Source organism: Pelodiscus sinensis, unplaced genomic scaffold (genome assembly GCF_049634645.1).
Source record: "Pelodiscus sinensis isolate JC-2024 unplaced genomic scaffold, ASM4963464v1 ctg86, whole genome shotgun sequence".
In the NCBI taxonomy this organism is placed as follows: domain Eukaryota; kingdom Metazoa; phylum Chordata; order Testudines; family Trionychidae; genus Pelodiscus; species Pelodiscus sinensis.
Genome location: NW_027465973.1, coordinates 1,370 through 18,257, shown reverse-complemented (window position 1 = coordinate 18,257; position 16,888 = coordinate 1,370). Strand labels below are relative to the sequence as shown.

General features: G+C 60.6%; 1 protein-coding gene across 1 annotated transcript; it reads right to left on the bottom strand.

Annotated features, from left to right (window-relative positions):
• Positions 1-11,499: 11,499 nt before the first annotated feature.
• LOC142825578 (T-cell-interacting, activating receptor on myeloid cells protein 1-like) lies at positions 11,500-16,455 on the bottom strand. The gene is given in 9 exon segments (XM_075917462.1): positions 11,500-13,024; positions 13,443-13,578; positions 13,821-14,102; positions 15,112-15,133; positions 15,135-15,260; positions 15,262-15,413; positions 15,576-15,804; positions 15,806-15,864; positions 16,321-16,455. Coding segments are annotated over 8 exon segments (1,038 nt in total). The 5' UTR covers positions 16,358-16,455; the 3' UTR covers positions 11,500-13,024; positions 13,443-13,447.
• Positions 16,456-16,888: the final 433 nt, after the last annotated feature.

Sequence of the window (16,888 nt, the reverse complement as noted above, 5' to 3'; positions counted from 1 at the left end):
TGGTTTGGGCTGATATGTGCTTTAGTAGTTAAATACCTGGACTGTTGTGAAGCCAAAACAAAAAAGTCGTCACTATAATGGTCTCCTGTTGATATGCCTTTTGGAAGTTCAATTCCTGGACTATCATTGCTCATTCAAAGTGCTGTCCTATGGGTGGAAATCGGGTAATTGTTGCATTTTATTAATATCAGCAGAACTGACTTGAATGGGGCCTGCGTGTTGTGTAGTCTTGCCTTGATCTCTGTAGTCTTGCCTTCATGTGTATTCATGCCTGTCTGTGTGAAAGAAGCTATTTGCATATATTTGCATATATATTTGCATGTATATGCAACCACACTTCAGTTGTGGCCCTCGGTATGTGCTGGGAGTATCATTGTGGACCCCCGGGCTTCCAAAGTTGAGTAGCCTTGGTCTAGGTTTACTACGTCCACCGCTCCATCTTGCCCCTACTCACTTGCACTGCTCCCTTTGAAACATCACCTGTGCTCTTGGGCCCAGTTTGAAGGCCCCCGCCCACTGGGGCTGACCGCACCCTGTTTAGGGTGTTGGCCAAGAGGTGTGCATTGCCAAAAGTCAGTGGGAACACGGCCGCTATGTTACAAGAGCTGTATTTGACTGTAATGATTCAGGGCTAGACGTGAATTAATAACCGTGCTTCTGTGTATTGTTCCTTGTGCTTCTGCAGACAAAAGCTGGGGCAGACAGGAGAGTGCAGAGCGCGTGCAAAAGACCCATCAGCAGAGGATAAAAGTCAGGGGGGAGAAGAGGCTGAAGTCCTTCAACACACTTCTACAGATGTGTGCTCGTCTCTCTCCCCCCCATCCTCGGCCGCTGATGCGGAACCATTTTCCATGTCCTCCCCAAACTCTTTCCGCAGGTTCCTTCCAACTTTCCAGAGCATCTTCGCAACCCAGTCGCTCCCCCCTTTCAGACAGCTTCCAAAACGCTAGCTGCACTGACACACCCCTATGACAGCCGCCACTGTCCTGTACCACTACCTCCGTTCACCCCGCCTTTTGTGTGTCCTCACTGCTGTTTAATAACGACAAGCGCTCCGAAAGATAACCAGTCTTTACTTTGTGTCCTCCCTGAAGCGATTGAAGCTGGTAGTAAAACAGATCAATGCAGGTAATCATTTGCTTACCTGAAATCCCACTCCAGGTGCACCACTGGTGTTAGGCAAAATAAGAAAACTCAAATAATGAATCACAGCAGGTAGCTGAAAAGAAATACACATTACTGGGGCTCATTATTAAAATGCTCTCTCAAAGCCTCCCTGATTCAAATCACCCTCCACGGTACCCCTATAAAAGCCCTGGTATCAGGCTGCTCAAAATCATATAACCATAGAGCTGGAAGAGACCTCAGGAGTCATCAAGTCCAGCCCCCTGCCCAAGGCAGGACCAATCCCAACTAAATCAACCCGGCCAGGGCTTCATCAAGCCAGGACTTAAAAACCTCTAGGGATGGAGATTCCACCCCCTCCCTAGGGAACCCATCCCAGTGCTTCCCCACCCTCCTAGGGAAATCGTTTTTCCAAATATCCAACCTGGACCTCTCCCACCACAACTTGAGACCGTTGCTCCTTGTTCTGCCATCTGTCACTACTGAGAACAGCCTCTCTCCATCCTCTTTGGAACCTCCCTTCAGGAAGTTGCAGGCTGCTCTCAAATCCCCCCTCACTCTTCTCTTCTGCAGACTAAACAAACCCAGATCCCTCAGCCTCTCCTCATAGGTCATATGCTCCAGCCCCCTAATCATTTTGGTCGCCCTCCGCTGGACCCTCTCCAATGCGTCCACATCTTTTCTGTAGTGGGGGGGCCCAGAACTGGACACAATACTCCAGATGGGGCCTCACCAGAGCCGAATAAAGGGGAATAATGACATCTCTGGATCTGCTGGCAATGCTCCTCCTAACGCACCCGAATATGCCGTTAGCCTTCTTGGCTACAAGGGCACACGTCAGTCAGGCTCCTGTCTCTCCGTGCCTCCCCCAGGCACATTTCGCCACCCTCAGCATCGCAAAGATCATGGGGTGTGCAGCAGGCAGCTATCCCCATGGGAATGTTTTCCTCACTTGGATCCAACCTGCCACAAAGGCGTCACCAGGGAGCTTTTAATCTGCCAAAGGCACTTTCCAAGGTCATGCTGCACCTGCTCAGCCTTCTGTAGAAGGGCTCCTTGCTGCTTTCCAGATTTCCTGTGTTAGGTTTCACGAGCCGAGAGGAGTAAATGGTATGCAGGATCTCCCGGAATCACAGTGGGCATTTCAACATCCCCAACCAGAGTCTTCTCGTCTGGAAAGACAGAATCTGCTTGCAGCTTTCTCCTGCCGGCAGTGTTCCTGAAGACATGCCCTCCCGAAGCACCCCGCATCGATGTCGGTGAAACACCCGCGGCAATCCACAAGCGCCTGCAATGCCATGACGAAGTACTCCAGGTGGCCGAGAGCCTCTATCGCCCCGGAACAGTCAGCGAATCCTGTTCCCGCAGAACCCATCCAATATTTCACACACACTGCCAAGAGTCACGGTCCTTGTAGGAAGATGAGACGAACGGCTCTGCACGCTGGTGTGAATGCGGCCCCCCTTCTAAACTGACTGAAAGGAGTCTGGAATCGCCAGCTTCCACACTACGACCACCAGCAGCTTTTCCGGCAAGAGATCAGCTCTTATCTTCATGTTGCTGCACCACGGGGTCAAGCTGAGCACCACACACAGTTCCAGGAAGGCAGCTTCCTGCAGCTGAAAGTTCTGCCGCCACAGCTGGTCACAGGCGGCTGGTAACTGCAGATGACGGGGGTGGGGAGGGGGAAGGGAATTACTGCCCCAGTCAGCTTCCCGGTGTCTGCGGAGGCTCCTTCCAGCAACACCCTCATGTTCCCAGTGTAACCTTGGGTGGGCGAGACTTTACTGCCCTTCTCCAGTGCCTAAAAAAACCGCCCACTCCCACGGCCATACAGTACTGGAGACCCAGCGTTCAGTCTGGAAGGAGTTTCAGCAAAGATTGCTTGGTGTCAGCCTCCCTACATTCAAGTTCCAAAAGAAACTAAAGAAATGGATTTAATTAAATAACTGGATAACATCTTACGAAGAAACAAATCATCTAATGCTTACAACAGAGCCCAGCTATGTCATCCCCCAGAGATAACGTCCATTGTTACTGGAAACATAAGTCAAAAGAAAAGTAAAAGTAAAAGTTGAACAGTTCAGTCCACACACACACAGAAAGAAGAGACGGAGAGGTCCCGAAAGCTCAGATTTAGTTCACCAAAGCCTCAGCTTGTGCCTCTGACTGTCAAATCTGCCCCATACGCTGAGTCTGAACCGTCGCTCCACGTGCTTGTAGGGAATCCTCAGTTGAAGTCCAGGCAGCCTCGTCCTCTGCTGTGGATTGGGTTGCCAGATGGTTTAACAAAAAATACTAACACCCCGCCAAAAAACAGGAAAAAAGGGAGAGACCAAAGTTGTTGAGCAAAAAAAAAAAAAGAAAAGGGGAGGGGCGCTGCGCCTTTAAGGGTATGTCTAGACTACATGCCTCTGTCGTCAGAGGCATGTAGATTAGGCTACCCGGCATAGGGAAATGAAGCCTCAATTTAAATAATTGCAGCTTCATTTAAATTAAAATGGCTACCGCGCTCTGCCGACCAGCTGATGATCAGCTGTTTGTCGGCAGATCGGGAAACCAGGTTTACCTGCGCCGGTCGACAAAGGCTTCCTTGTCGACCGCGGCGCGTCTAGGCTGCCCCGCTCCCCCCGCTCCCTGTGCCCCTCTGGCTCTGCGCTGCCCGTTCCCCACGCCGCCCCTGCACTCCGCTCCCCTGCACCCTGGTCCTCCTGCTCTCCCTATTCCCTGCGACTCTCTGGCTCTGTGCCACCCTTGCTCCCTGCTCCCCCCGATCCCTGTGCCCCTCTGGCTCTGCACTGCCTGTTCCTCATGCCACCCCTGCACCCTGGTCCCTGCGTCCCTCTGGCTCTGTGCCCCTCTGCACCCTGCAGCCCCTTTTCGCTGCACCCCTCTGGGTCTGTGCTCCCCATTTCCTGGTCTGCCCTGGACCCCGATCCCTCTGCCCCTCCCATTCCCCGCGTCCCATTCCCCGTGCCTCCCCTGCACCCCGCACCCTGCTCCCCCCACTCCCTGTGCCCCTTTGGCTCTGTGCCTCCCATTCCCCACGGTGAACCCTGCTCCCCCTGTTCCCTACGCCCCTCTGGCTCTGCGCTGTCCCTGCACCCTGTTCCCCCTGTGGGTCGTGAGTGAGGGGTGCTTGTCCATAGGGAGTGGCTGGACAGGGCAGGTAAAACGCTGTTGTGACCCAGCAGCAAGCAAAAGGGGCGGGGGAGTTTACTTGAAGTGCCTTTGCCTTTCTGTTCCTCCGTTAGGCTGTGTCCAGACTCCATGCCTCCGTCGACGGAGGCATGTAGATTAGCCAGATCGGAAGAGGGAAATGAAGCCGCGATTAAAATAATCGCGGCTTCATTTAAATTTAAATGGCTGCCCCGATCTGCCGATCAGCTGTTTGTCGGCAGATCGGGAGAGTCTGGACGCGATGCCCCGACAAAGAAGCCTTTCTTCATCGACACAGGTAAGCCTCGTGAAACCAGGTTTACCTGTGTCGATGAAGAAAGGCTTCTTTGTCGGGGCATCGCGTCCAGACTCTCCCGATCTGCCGACAAACAGCTGATCGGCAGATCGGGGCAGCCATTTAAATTTAAATGAAGCCGCGATTATTTTAATCGCGGCTTCATTTCCCTCTTCCGATCTGGCTAATCTACATGCCTCCGTCGACGGAGGCATGGAGTCTGGACACAGCCCTAGTCACTATTCATCTTCTCTGAAAGTCTACAGAATTGTTGGGTGTGAGTGGAGGATGTCTACACGGCACCAAATCTTGCTCTAAAACGCTATTCCGACACATCCCTTAATCCTCGTGGCACGAGGGTTACAGGGACGTCGGAATAGCGAGCCTATTATTGCAAAATCAATTTTGAAGTAACGGGCTACTTCCAAAGATGTGGAATAGCTATTTTGGGATCGCGCCCCCGAAATCACACCGCCGTCTAGACGTACCCTGAGGGTATGTCTGCCCAGCGGTGTTATTTCAAAATAACACAGAGCACATCTACAGAGCAAGCCCGTTATTTCAAAATAAAATTTGAAATAACGGGCTTCGTACGCCGACTCCTGCAACCCTTGCTGTGTGAGGGGAAAGGGAAGTTGCGGGGAAGAAGGTTTGGTTTCAAAATCACAGCTATGCAGGCAGCGCCAAAAGTCAAAGTAAGCAATTTCGACTTCTGCTATGCAATTAGCGAAGCTTAAGTTGCGTCGCTTATTTCGAGGTTAGCCCTGCTGTGTAGACGCGCTCGGAGGGGTCCCAGGGTTGTTTCAATTGCCGGACAAAGATCTATTCTGGTTGTAGTGGACATAATGGAATGACCCAAGTGGTTTCAACAGTAGGCTCACAAGTGAGAGACTGGCGGTAGAGAACCTAGTAGGAAAAGTAGCCACCAGCCTCCCGACATAGATCCGGCGCATCTCGGAAGCTACTTTCCGAAGTCCATCAAGCCAACTGCAGTAATTTTAAGTCCACGGCCAAGGACTGCGTGTAAGAAAGCCAGCGGGTTTTCCTGGGCTGGACTGATCTGAACTGGTCATGGGCGCTGGGTGGACCCCTGGCTGGAGGAGACTGGCCCCTCAACCTGCCCCTTTGGGGAAAAGGCAGCAGAGAATTCTATGGGGAGAATGTTGCGTGGGGAGCAGAGAATCAAGCAGTGTCAGAGCAGGCAAGACGCTACGGGGTGCTGGGCTGCAGGGGGCTCGGTAGGGGGCGCTGCTTCTCATCAGCGCAGCACTAGGGGGCGCTGTCTGGTCCAGCTTGACCATCATTTCCAGTGCACCCCCCTCGCCCCCCCACACATTATACCATGGCACTAGCCGGGGCCTGGCCACCCCATCTCCAGCCAACGGGCCCATCTGGCCCGGCGTCCCGCCTGCCATGCTGGCTGCTTTGCAGGGAGTTCAGGGCACGCCCGTGGTGACAGAGAGACCCAGCTGCCCCCAGAGGGAGCCTCCGGCTGTCCCGTCAGAGAGGGGTCTGTGGCTGAGCGGCAGTTTTGCTCCCTGCCCAAGTCCATTAGCGGGGTGGGGGGAGAGTCACTGCCCCTGTGAGCAGCTTCCATCCCTCCCCCGGCAACCCCTGCAGGAGCTGCAGCCCCAGAGCCCCAATTTCATGCATCTCCAGAGCAGGGACATCCTGGGCCTCCCCCTGGGAAAAGCCCCTGGCTCTGCAGCTCCCACAGGGGCAGGGACCCTTCAGCCCCAAATCTCCCGCAGCCGCTGCTCCCCACAGCTGGCAAAGCCCCTCGTGATGCTGTCCCAGCTCCCTGGGCCCGTGGCGCTCTGCGGGGCCCAGGGCTTGGGGCAGAGCCTGGCTCTGAGTATCCCCTCGCGCAGGGGAACCCCCCCCAAAGCATCTGGCCCGGGGCAGGGCTGGGAGCAGGGACATGGGGGCGCTGGGCTCCCACCACTCAGTCAGTTCGGATTTGGTGTGAGAGGGGGCAGGTGCAGCTCCCTCGGTCGCCCGGCTCCAGGCCAGGGAGGGGAACTAGGCCTCTGGCCACCCGGCTCCCGCTTGGCTGTTCCCCTGCACACCAGCAGGCAACGTTTCCCCCAGTTCAGACAGCCCCCCCGGGGGCTCACGGACGGAGGGTTTGGGCAAGTTTCTCTCCTGATTAAAAAAGAACCAGGAGGTGAGTGATGCAGGGGCCAGCCCTGCCCCATTGGCGTCTGTCTGTCCTGCCCCTTCCTTGCCCCATTGGCGTCTGTCTGTCCTGCCCCTTCCTTGCCCCATTGGCGTCTGTCTGTCCTGCCCCTACCTTGCCCCATTGGCGTCTGTCTGTCCTGCCCCTACCTTGCCCCATTGGCGTCTGTCTGTCCTGCCCCTACCTTGCCCCATTGGCGTCTGTCTGTCCTGCCCCTACCTTGCCCCATTGGCGTCTGTCTGTCCTGCCCCTACCTTGCTCCATTGGCGTCTGTCTGTCCTGCCCCTACCTTGCCCCATTGGCGTCTGTCTGTCCTGCCCCTACCTTGCCCCATTGGCATCTGTCTGTCCTGCCCCTACCTTGCCCCATTAGTGTCTGTCTGTCCTGCCCCCACCTTGCCCTGTTGGTGTCTGTCTGTCCTGCCCCAACCCGTTGGTGTCTGTCTGTCTGTCCTGCCCCCACCTTGCCCTGTTGGTGTCTGTCTATCCTGCCCCCCACCCTGCCTTGTTGGTGTCTGTCTGTCTGTCCAGTCCCTGGGTGTCCAGAGACAGCCCCGTCCTCACAGCCCTGGGAAACATGGAGCAGGGTGAGCTGGGCATTTCAGCTCTGCCGCCTCTGTGAGCCACCTCGTCAGACTCTGATCTCGGAGTCCCCCCGGACTGCGCTGGAGGCTTGGCTGGGGTCTCTTCTTGCTCCTCCCACGGTGAATCCAGATGAACTCTTGCATCAGCTCTGGATTCTGGGTTTATTCTGGGTCCTCCACAGCCGGGCGTGGGACACTCTGTGACCTGGGGAACCGTGGTGGAGGGTGTCAATGAGAGTCTGCAGTGAAGGTTAGAATTTGGTTTCCTTTTCCCTCCCTCTACCCCACCATCCTGCATGGTAACATCCCCCCACGCCCACCCCCCACCAATACTCACCCCACCCCACCCCACCCCCCCTCCGCCCGGCCAGCCAGCAGCCTGGAAAGGAGACGGCTCGTTAGGGGCCAGATCACAGAGCAACTGGATCCCACAGATCTCAGATCCACCCCCTCCCCTGACATATGCCTCAGTCCCCGTCCCCCCCCCCCCCCCGATGGGCACACACCCTGGTCTCAGGTCCACCCCACATGGGCACACGCCCTGGTCTCAGGCCCCTCAATGGGCACACGCCCTGGCTGTCTCCAATACTCACAGAGGAGGAGGACGGTGGGAGCAGACGCCATGACAGGGCAGTGGGGGCCCCTCAGTGGTCCCACCAATGCCCCGGTGCCCAGCTGCACCCTGCCCGAGTGGGAGCGGAATGAGGAACCGCACCGGGGCTGCAGCTCCAGAAAGCCGGCGAGTCGCTCGGCCCCTTTCTTCCCCGTCAGATGGTTTCTCTGCAACCTCCAGGCCAAATCTACAGTGGGCAGAGCAAAGCCAGAGCCCTGCAGCACCCAGCAAACCACATCCCCCCGTAGCCGCCTGCTCCCTCCTGCAGCACCGCCCAGTGTCCGGAGGGGCCCAGGCTGCCCTGGCCTGTCTAGCCTGTTTGCAGCCACAATGCTGAGCAGAGACGGCACCCCCCCCCCAGTCACCGCTTCCCTCCCTCCAAACACCTCTCTCCCACAGCAGGGCTGAGATTCCTTCCTGACCCGGCTGGGTAGGACTCAGTGTCCGCCCTGGAGCATGAGGGTGAAGCAACTCAGCCAGCCTCCTTCCCAGCGCGCATGACAGGAGATGCTCCTCTTAGCCCAGTGGTACAAGACAGAGGCAGGCCAGATGGGCGGGGGCTTGTAGTTTCCAGTTCCCACAAGGCCCTGAATCAAACCCTGACAGGAAGCCAGCGATGGACAATGGCTCCTCATTCCTGAGTCCTCTCACCTTGTGTTCAATAGGCCGGGCAGAGCTCCTGTGGTCAGAGGCAGCAGAGATCCCTGCAACATCCAGAAAACTGTGGGATCCTCAGCCTGGCCAAGTGTCATGTAGTTCTCAGCTTGTCTGTCTGCAGGAGGGTGGACCGGGGGGGAGGGGAGGGTCACGTGCCGTGCACCCTGCAGCCGGGGGCCGAGGCACCGGGCTGGGAGCCAGGAGAACCCTGGGGCTGGTCTGCGGGTCCACTGACCCCTGCGCCTATTTCCACACAGATCCCCCTGGGTTACCGTCCCGGCTCCAACCCGGCGGACGAGCCACGTGGGGAAAACTGACCGGCGGGCTTTGCCGGGGGGAGTCGGCAGCAGCCGGGGCCGGGTTCCGTGTCAGAGTCCCTCCTGCCAACGCAACAGAACCGGCCCGAGGCCCCAGCCAGTCACCGGGGAAAGTCGAGTCCCGCGGGGGCGCTTCTCGGCGTCTGTGTGTCCCGCTCGCGAGCTCTGAGCCGGTCCAGAGCAGAGACCCCGTCCCACTGCCGCTATGGAGCGCCCGGGCCTTCCCCGCGTCCTCGTCTTCCGCTGCCACCTGCCTCCTCGTCCAATTGCGCCCGAGACTCCCCCAGTGACTGCAGCTCCTGGGGGCCCCCAGGAACGCTGCTGTCCCGTGGCAGGTCTGAGCCTCACCCCGACCCACCCATTCCAGCCTGGGCAGATCTCCGTGAACAGGGGAGGGGGCAGGGCAGATGGCGCCTATGGCTCGTAGGCAGAGCCCACGCCACCCTCTGTCATTCTTCACAAGGATCCTGCCCCCACGCCCCCCCCCGGCGCAGCGTGTCCAGTTCAAACAAGGGAACCCCGCAGCCAGGTCGGGCTATGCACTCGGTAACCCCCAGGACGGCTGCATCATTTTTAACTAGGGATGTAAAATGTCAGCTAACTAGTTAAACATTACGTTTAGCGGGTTAGCCACTTAACCGCAATCCCTGGTTGGGGCACCGTTAACCAGTTAAGCATCACCCAGTAAGGGTGATCCCTACCCGTTCATCGGTTACATTCCTATTTTAAACAGTGACCCTTTAATCCACAGACACCTTTTAGCACAATTTCAAAAGAACCGTTGATATTAGCCATCAGAAGAATGACTAGAAAGTCCAGAAGACACGAGCTAGGAGGGAAGACTGAAAGAGCGGGATTTGTTTTGTTTGGAAAAGAGAAGGAGAGGGGACGTGAGAGCAGCTTTCAAGTATCTAAAAGGGAGTTGTGATAGAAATGTAGCCGTGTTAGTCTGGGGTAGCTGAAGCAAAATGCAGGACAATATAGCACTTTAAAGACTAACAAGATGGTTTATTAGATGATGAGCTTTCCTGGGCCAGACCCACTTCCTCAGATCAAAAAAGGGAGTTGAGAGGAGGGAGAGAAATTGTTCTCCTTGGCCTCTGATGGCAGGACAAGCAGCAAGGGGCTTAAACTGCAGCAAGGGAGGTTTAGGATGGACACTAGGAAAAACTTCCTGCCTGTCGGGGTGGTGAAACACTGGAATCAATTGCCCCGGGGAGGGGGGGGGGTTGTGGAGTCTCCACCTGTGACGTAGTGGGGGGGCTGTACACGCTTGTGGGTCTGGATCCTGTCTGGTTGAATTCACTGGTTGTGTGGGTTGTGGGTGACCCCTACTGGTCTGTGTCTGTGAGCACTGGCAGGGGTTTGAACAAAGGAAGGGGCGTGACTAGCTGGGGGGGTGAGTGTTCTGTGGGGTGTGACTAGCTGGGGGGATGAGTGTTCTGTGGGGTGTGACTAGCTGGGGGGGTGAGTGTTCTGTGGGGTGTGACTAGCTGGGGGGATGAGTGTTCTGTGTTTTGGAGAAGGGGCAGTGTCAGCATGGAGCAAGCAGATCCAAACCAGTCTAGGGGGTTCAGGGGCCTGTGAACCCCTTCCCCCCAAGGGGCTGTCGGCCTCTCCCCCTGCGCCTCCATTGAGCCTGAGCGGTGCTGTTTCTTGGAGAAGCAATAAACCCACGTTTACGCCACTGGCTGGCGAAGCGTCACATCTGGCTGCGGACGGGGGCTCCCCGACGCGCCGTCACACCCCCACTGCAGATACTGAAGAGCAGGTTGGACAGACACCTGTCAGGGATGCTGTACGTGGATGGTGCCTGGTCCGGCGGTGCGGGCAGCGGACGGGACTTGATGACCCCCCGAGGTCCCTTCCAATTCTATGACTCTATGAGAAATAACCACTGGCCGGCCATGGGCACTACGTTTTGTGGAATGGCTCTGGCGACCCCTGCTGGCCACTCGCTCTGCGTCCCCCCCCCCTTCCCCTCCCCCATGTTTTTAGATACCTCAGTTGCTTAACCACTTAAAACAGGGGTGGGGAACCTCTGGCCCCCGACTTGCCTGACTCCGGCCCGCGTGGCTCGGGGCTCCTCCCTCCCAGCACTGGAGGGCTGGAGCGCTGGGTCCCCCCTGCAGGAGGGGAGCCCCGAGCCACGCGGGCCGGAGTCAGGCAAGCAGGGACTGGATCTGATCAACGGCGGGGGGGGGGGGGGGGCAAAGTGGCTGCCAGTTCCTACCCCCCGCACACCGGCTGGGGAAACGTCATGGCAGTAATCGCGGCCAACGGGAGCAGCGGGAGGCGGTGCCTAGGAATGGCCAGGGAACCCGGAGCCACGTGCATCCCTGGGGAGCTGCACCAGGTAAGTGCCCTCCCCCACCATCTAGACCCTGCACCCCCAGCCCACTCCTGCACCCTCCCTCCCATCCAGACCCCACAACCCAAGCCCCTTCCCGCACACTGAACCCCTCATTTTTGGCCCCGCCCCAAAACCCAGGGGCCCCCCTAAACGTGTGAGGGGCCCGTGGGCAGTGTCTTTCTGCTTCTCAGGGGCCACATGAGTGAGGTGGGTTTTTTTTTTTTTTGCTTCTCACTCCTGTGCGATCCCCAGTTGAGTTTTCTGTGGGTCGGGGCCCCCAACCCCATCCCTGGCTTAAAACATTCCCGGTACCTCGCCGGAGGCAGCGGCAGAGTCACTCAACAAATGCACTGGACCGAGAATCCCTCCCTGCCTTTCCTGGCCCCAGCGCGGCCGCCCTCGAGCGACCGCGGGCCCCCAGGGGACCGACGGCGCGGGCCCCTCCGCCTCCTGCCGCCGCTTCAGCGGCAGAGTGGCCAGCCAGGGGCTGCAGCCAGCCTGCCCATTTCTAACCGTCAGCCCGTGGTTGGGTGGTGCCGGGCTCTGCCTATCCGGGGATTGCGCCATTCCACCCCCATCGCCTGCCCAGGGCAGCGGGTTACCTCAGCCTCCGGGGCGGGGGTGGAGACTCCGTTGCCACGGGTGGGCATTTTAGTTATCCCTTCGCCACCCGCCGCGAGGCCTGGGGTGACAGAGGCTCAGACCATAGAGGGGGAGGACTGGGAAGTGGCAGGCGTGATGGGGACCCTGATTTCAGTCATGGGGGGAGGGATGTGTGGCACCCTGGGCCACGGGGTCTTGGCCACGGAGGCAGGGGGCAGCACCCAGCACGGGGGGGCCCCGATCTCAGCCAGGAAGGCCGGGGCGATGCCCCATGCAGCAGGGGCCCCGATCTCAGCCAGGAAGGCCGGGGCGATGCCCCATGCAGCAGGGGCCCCGATCTCGGTCCAGGGGCAGCCCAGCGTGACGGGGGCCCTGCCTCGGTCCAGGCACTAACCGTGGGAACGTGACAATAACGGTGCGGGGGGGACACAAGCTGCCAGTCACCGGAAACACCCCCCCCCGGGGCATCACGCTCTTTATTGAGGCCCAGTCCCCGGGCCGTATGAGGGGCTGGGCTGTGTAATCCCAGGAGGTGCCGGGCAGCAGGGAAGCCCCACACTGGCGGCCCCAGAGGCTGGTGACATGGTACCATCCCTCTCGCCATGGTAGCTCCCCTGCCTGCCTGTGGGGGGGGGGGGGCGCAGTTCGACCAACTGCCCCAGGAACCAGGCTGGCCCCCACTGGGCTCCTCCAGGACCCCTCTGCGCCAAGACACGTTTGCTGCGTCCTTTGCCCGGGAGACACAGGACCCAGCCTGGATCCCAGGGCAGCCATAACCCGGGGGGGGGGGGGGGGCACGGTGGTGGGAGGGACTGGGATAGCCCAGGCTGGGGGGAAGGGGAGGGGGTGGGGGGTCCCAGCAGAGGGGGAGCTGGGGAGCTGGCCAGAGGGGCTGGGATAGCCCAGGGTGAAGAGGATGATGTGGAGGGGGCATGGGGGATGGAGGAGACAGAGGGCTGGCTTGGACAGGAGAGGGGTGATTGGTGGGCAGGAGCCGAAGGACTGGGAGGGAGGGGATGGGGCGCACTGGGCTGGGGGGGCTGTGGGGGAGGATCCCAGCGGGGGAAGACGGGGAGTGTCCATGCAGTGGAGGGGACAGTGGCTCCACCTTCCTTTAGTTGCCTGCGGACCCACAACAGCCTGTGAGGGGAGAGAGGACCCTGTTAGCTGCACCCCTGAGAACCTCCCCTTTTTGGATAGCAGGGCTCCCAACCCCCCCTCCCTGAGAGCGGGGCGGCTCAGCCCTGCTCCTCCCACCAGGGGCCTGGCCAGACCCCAGCCCTCCCCTGAGCGTGGGGAGCCGTGAGAGGGCACCAAGCGTGCAACAGACTGGGGGGGGGGGGGACTTTCCCCCAAACACCGCCTGGAGGCTGGGCTGCAGTGGGAGGTGGCAGAAATCAAGAGGATGGCATTGCAGGGGGGTGCAGGTACCCTATCGGACTGCTGGGTTCTCTCCCTGGCTCTGGGAGGGGAGTGAGGTCTAGTGGTTAGAGGGGGGAGGGGCCTGCGATGTAGGAATCTGTAGGATGGCTCCATCCCCACCCGAGCACCCACTCACCAGCCTCAGCCTCGCCGGCGTCTCTCCTCCCAGCAGGCCTGGGCGACGAAGAGCAGAGCCAGCAGCAGAACAGCGGCCCCCAGACTCAGCCGCAGCGCGTTGATCCGGCTGCAATCGGTCCCCCCCGACTGTGAGCCTGGGGGGCGGGATAAATACCTGGCTAGAGATCGGCCGTCGCCACTAGTGTCCCATGGCGGGTGGGGGAAAAAAGGGAGAGGGGAGAGAACCCAGGTGTCCTGCTCCCCCCCCCCCCCGGCTCAGACCCCCTAGACTCCCACACCCATCCCAGAGCTGGGTACACTCAGCCCGTCTCCCCCCCCCCCCCCCCCACATGCCTTCTCCATCTGCTAGAAGCCGCCGGTCCAGCCGCTCCCTCACCTTCAGTCCACACCTCTGTGTCGTTGACAGCCAGGTCCCCACGGCTGCCCGGAGCCTCCCGCCCGTATTGGCAGCTGAAGGCCTCGTGGGGGCCCAGGGCCTGCTCTTCCGGGAGATCGAAGCCGGCCGGCTCGCCGTCCCCACTGGCTGCGATCCAGCCCAGGGGCTCGGGGTCCCCGACTCTGTACAGGAGGAACCAGCCGCCCGGGGCGTCGGGGACGGAGCAATTCACCCGGAGCGTCCTGGCCACGTCCACGAACCGCTCCCAGGGGCTGGGGACATCTGGAAGAGCCGAGAGCCCCCGTGAGACGCTGCTGCCTCTCCGCGTGGCCCTGTCGGGACCCGACCCGAGCCGGGTCACTGGTCTGCAGGAGGGGCTTCCAGCCACGGAGCCCACGGGGCCACCCCACAATGCACCGGGGGCATCACCCACCCTCCCTCGCTCGCCCTGCCAAGCTCCCACAATGCACCGGGGGCATCGCCCACCCTCCCTCGCTCGCCCTGCCAAGCACCCACAATGCACCGGGGGCATCACCCACCCTCCCTCGCTCGCCCTGCCAAGCACCCACAATGCACCGGGGGCATCGCCCACCCTCCCCTCGCTCGCCCTGCCAAGCACCCACAATGCACCGGGGGCATCGCCCACCCTCCCTCGCTCGCCCTGCCAAGCACCCACAATGCACCGGGGGCCATCGCCCACCCTCCCTTGCTCGCCCTGCCAAGCACCCACAATGCACCGGGGGCATCGCCCACCCTCCCTCGCTCGCCCTGCCAAGCACCCACAATGCACCGGGGGCATCGCCCACCCTCCCTCGCTCGCCCTGCCAAGCACCCACAATGCACCGGGGGCATCACCCACCCTCCCTCGTTCGCCCTGCCGAGCACCCACAATGCACCGGGAGCATCACCCACCCTCCCTCGCTCACCCTGCCGAGCACCCACAATGCACCGGGGGCATCACCCACCCTCCCTCGCTCACCCTGCCGAGCACCCACAATGCACCGGGGCATCACCCACCCTCCCTCGTTCGCCCTGCCGAGCACCCACAATGCACTGGGGGTATTAGCCTTCCACATTCCTCCAGCCAACCCCCATTTCCTCCATCCCTCCATTTTTCCTCGTCTACCCCCTCCCCGTCCATCCCTGCCTCCCTCCCTCCCTCCCTCCCTCCACAAACTCTCCCGCCTGTGCCCCATTCCCTGACCCCCCGAGCCAACCAGTCGCTCTCCTGGGGTCGGGTGGGAGCTGGCGCCCCCTAAAGGAAGGGGCCCGGTGTCCCACCCCCGCATACCTGTGACCCTGAGCTCCAGGGGGGTCGCTGGCGTTGGACCAGACGAAGGGCTCGTGGACGGTGTGATAGTAGCAGGTGTATCTCCCCGTGTCGGCGGCGCTGGCATTGGCCAGGTGAAACTCGGCGGTGGGGGGGTCCCCGCGGGGCGCTCCGCTCGGTCCGGAACTCCCGCGCCTGGTACAGCACGAAGCTCATGCCTGCATACGGGGCCCAGCACCGGATCGTCCAGGTCTGGCCAGCCAAGACCCCCGCACCAGGGCTGACGGCAATGGACGGCTTGGGGTAACGATCCGGCCCTGGCGCTGGGGAAAGCAGCGTGTCAGGATGAGCTCCTAGGTACCCCGAGCTGCAGGTGGGGGGCAGTGGGGAGACCCTGGTATCCCCCACCTGGGTCAGCCCCATGGGGCTATCTACCCCGGTATCCTGCTCCCTCCCTGCCCCCAGGATCAGACCCTCGGACTCACCGCTGGTGATGTTGGCAGGGTCGCTGAGCGGAGACTCCACCCGCCCCCCGGCCGCATCCCGGTTCCAGTAGCCGCAGCGGTACTGCTCGCCGGGGCCAGTAGCGGGCAGCAGGAAGGTGACCTCCGAGCCCTGCATGGGGGCCCGCTGCTCAGCCACAGAGCCCGGTGCGCCCTCTCGGTGCAGGGTGAACCAGCCGCGGCGGAGCGGCTGCGGGACGGAGCAGCGCAGCCCGGACCCCCCCCTCCACACCTGGGGTCGGGTCCCAGATCAGCGATGGTTTGGGCAGGGCTGGAGACAGAGAGCAGGGCGGGGAGTAGTGAGGCCTCTGGGTGACCCCGAAACAAGCCTCCCTTTTCTCCTCCCCCCCCCCAATCTGCCAGCTACACCCCCTTCCTGCCCTGGATTCCCCTCACCCCGCCCCACACACACCCCTCCAGCCCTACCCCTCACAACCTGCACCTTTCCTTCATTCCTCCACCCAACCGAGGGGCCTCCATGAATCCCGGGGGTCACCCCCCCTTTATAGAAGAGTTTCAATGGCCTGTTTAGCCCTCATCTGTTCTGACAGAAATAGAACCCAGGCATCCTAGCTCCCAGCCACCCCCCCCCCCAACCACTAGACCCAACTACCCTCCCACAGCCAGGGGTAGACTCCTGGTGTCTGGGCTCCCAACCCTCCCGCGCCAGCCCCCTTCCCAGCTGTGGGGCAGGATGCTGATGGGGGGCCGGGGCAGCGGCACTCACCGACAGTCAAGAGGAGGACTGGCAAAGTCACGGCCATGCTGAGCAGCAGCCGGGCTAGCGATAGGGAAGTAGCAGGGATGGGACAAGGCACCCAGGGCAAACCCTGCCCTAGGAAATGAGCCACCAGCCACGATGGAAAAAACCTCCACTTCCCATTCTGAAGGGGGCCAAACAGTGTGGGGCGGGGGGGGGGGGAGGGAAAGTGACAAGGCTGCTGCACTTCTATTAGGTGCATTACGGTAGTGCCAACCAAACTGGGCCCCCTCATGTCAGTCACCACCCGGGCCACCCCTCCCACTGAGCTCTGGGTCCCCCCCAAAAGCTGCACAGACACCCCCCTCCCCCCACTGAGCTGGGGGCCCCGTCACGCCGGACGCTCCTTAGGGCTCACAAAGGAAACTGAGGCACGGAGCAATTCAGAGATTTGCCCAGGAGCACATGGATGAAGTGGGGGAGGGGTGTGGCACCAGGAACGGGACCCAGGTATCCTGAGCCGCAGCCCTGTGCCTTACCAAGCCTTAGGCTGCCATGCACGAGGGCCAGCCAGCCAGCCAGCCAGCCCCGGGAG